Source organism: Poecilia reticulata, linkage group LG8 (genome assembly GCF_000633615.1).
Source record: "Poecilia reticulata strain Guanapo linkage group LG8, Guppy_female_1.0+MT, whole genome shotgun sequence".
Classification (NCBI taxonomy): domain Eukaryota; kingdom Metazoa; phylum Chordata; class Actinopteri; order Cyprinodontiformes; family Poeciliidae; genus Poecilia; species Poecilia reticulata.
Genome location: NC_024338.1, coordinates 2,593,149 through 2,595,357, shown reverse-complemented (window position 1 = coordinate 2,595,357; position 2,209 = coordinate 2,593,149). Strand labels below are relative to the sequence as shown.

Here is a 2,209-nt window from a genome sequence, read left to right as displayed (position 1 = left end):
ATAAAGTTTTATACATTTTCTTTTCATATATTTATTATTGTTTTTCTTCTTTAGATATTAGGTTGACTTAGAATGATTCCAAATAATGTACAGGAATGACCTGGTGCTGTTACATGTCAATCATCTGGGGGGGCCACTAGGGGGGCCAATCAGATGACAGGGGGGGCACTGGCCCCCCTGGCCCCCCCTCTGGCTCCGCCACTGGTTTTCCCCCGAAATCGTTGTGTAAATGGGGCCTGAGACTCTGCAGGGTGACCAGAATTAAAGGGGCAGTGCTACATGTTTTCCAGGCACATTGTGCCTTTTATAACACAATCAAGAAACAACAACCTTCAGATGTTATAAAAGAAAATCTGTATATATCAGATATGACTTAAAAGAAATTTGATTTTGTGGTTTAATGCCTTGAAATTGGGCCTCTGTTTCTTGAACTTCACCTTCAGGAAGTCATGGCAACAGCTCCTGTATTAACACTTTAATAACATTTTTACCAACGTTGCATTGAGACTCTGTGAATTGGTGCTTTATAAATAAACTGAATTGAAATTAAATTCATTTATATTTATATTTGTAAGATCAAATTACTATTTTTTTTTGACATTATTCACTAATGATATATTTAATACATACTAATACACTTGTTTCCTAATGAAATTAACAACACATCTAACTAATCATCTAATGATTAGTTAATTTGTTGAATTATGGCATTTATAGACCTCTACAAGTTACTCAAAGCTAACAGCAGAGGGCGTGCGACATTCACGGTAGACATTTATGATGTATTTATTTAGGTCAGAACAGCCAAACAATCACCAAGGCCATCTGCATGCACCTCACTGCGTCCATAGAGAAACTGACTCAGCACAGGGACTTTCTGCACAGGACGTCAGATTAATATCGATTTATTTTCTGGAGGATTTTGAGTGTTTGAATTTTTCCAGGAACATGCAGTTTTACTGTAAGAGTGACACACTGGAACTGTTTAGTCCTTTTTGGACTCTAAATTAGTAAAAGCATATTGTCTCGCCATTTTTCTGGATATCTGGTCAGTTTAGTGAATCCATCCTGACATCATCTGATGAACATGCCGAGTTTTTCTGCGCTCTCTTCGGGCTTTGCGTCCACAGCGGCTGCGCGCTTCCAACCAGCATCATCTCCACGCAGAGCAGCGGAGCTCAGCGCTCAGGTGTCCTAACGGCATCATTTACTGACCGATACCTTCATCACACACGCTTCTAAGATAAAAAAAGAAAAAAGAAAAGAAAGAAAAAAAGATAGAGAGTAAGAAATGTTGCCTGGGCAACGCACCGGTGAGTGAAGGAGGCTGTGGCTGTGGAAGCCGATCTCCCGCTCCGGAGCTTTGAGGTTTCCAAACGTTTCATCGCTGCGCCGGAGGACGGAGACGGGGACCAGGGGAAAATGTACAAAGTTTGCCCGTGTGGTCTTTCAGCGCGATCCCGCAGTAGCGACAGGACATGAGCAGGAATTAAACGAAGAATGCGTTTCATTTGGGATTTATGTTTGATTTTGCAAATATACATCATCTGCAGTTCGTCAGGTAAGGATGCAAAGGAAACTCCCATCATTCACCAGAACCGGCAGATGTAGCTACTAAACAACCAACAATAAAACACAGAAAAAAATAATATAATAATAATAATAATAATAATAATAATAATAATAATAATAATAATAATAATAATAATAATAATAATAATAAAATACACTTCAGGTTTATGAGGCTGCTGTAGTTCAGACATGCAACGTTTTCATAGTAGCTGCCACTCAGGTTGTAATGTCAGCTTCTTCTTCTCTGGTTTTTATACTGTTGATTACAAGTCCGGACGTGTTGGGCAGAGTTGGAGCACTGAGTCCGCGCTCTCACACACCATAAGCCGACACTTTGATCACACTCTTACAGCGCATGCATATGCATAAAACAGCTCATAATACAGAGAGCATAGCGAGTCACACACAGTAAATATATAATTCATGAATTCAAGAGCTGCAGCTGTTTGTACCTCATATCAGCGGACAGAATTCCCACTGGATGAGTCCAGACTTCGTACATAATTACGAAAAGTTACAAACTGGTTGGACTGGTTATTTTCATAATTTCAGCTAAATATAGAGAAACAGAGTGAGAGAAACCATTTTATCAAATAATGGAGAATACATTAACATACACACACATGTGCACGCACCC

The 2,209-nt window shown here is 39.5% G+C and overlaps 1 protein-coding gene across 2 annotated transcripts in view; it reads left to right on the top strand.

Moving 5' to 3' along the window:
• The first annotated feature begins 818 nt into the window (after nucleotides 1-818).
• LOC103468161 (carbonic anhydrase-related protein 10-like) overlaps nucleotides 819-2,209 on the top strand; it is a 90,566-nt gene continuing 89,175 nt past the window's right edge. Inside the window, exon 1 of one of the 2 annotated variants that reach the window (XM_008415046.2) lies at nucleotides 819-1,561. In XM_008415046.2, coding sequence (XP_008413268.1) covers nucleotides 1,501-1,561 — 61 coding nt within the window. In that variant the 5' untranslated portion in view covers nucleotides 819-1,500. The remainder of the gene's footprint in view (nucleotides 1,562-2,209) is intronic. The other variant, XM_008415047.2, reaches the window with a different exon arrangement.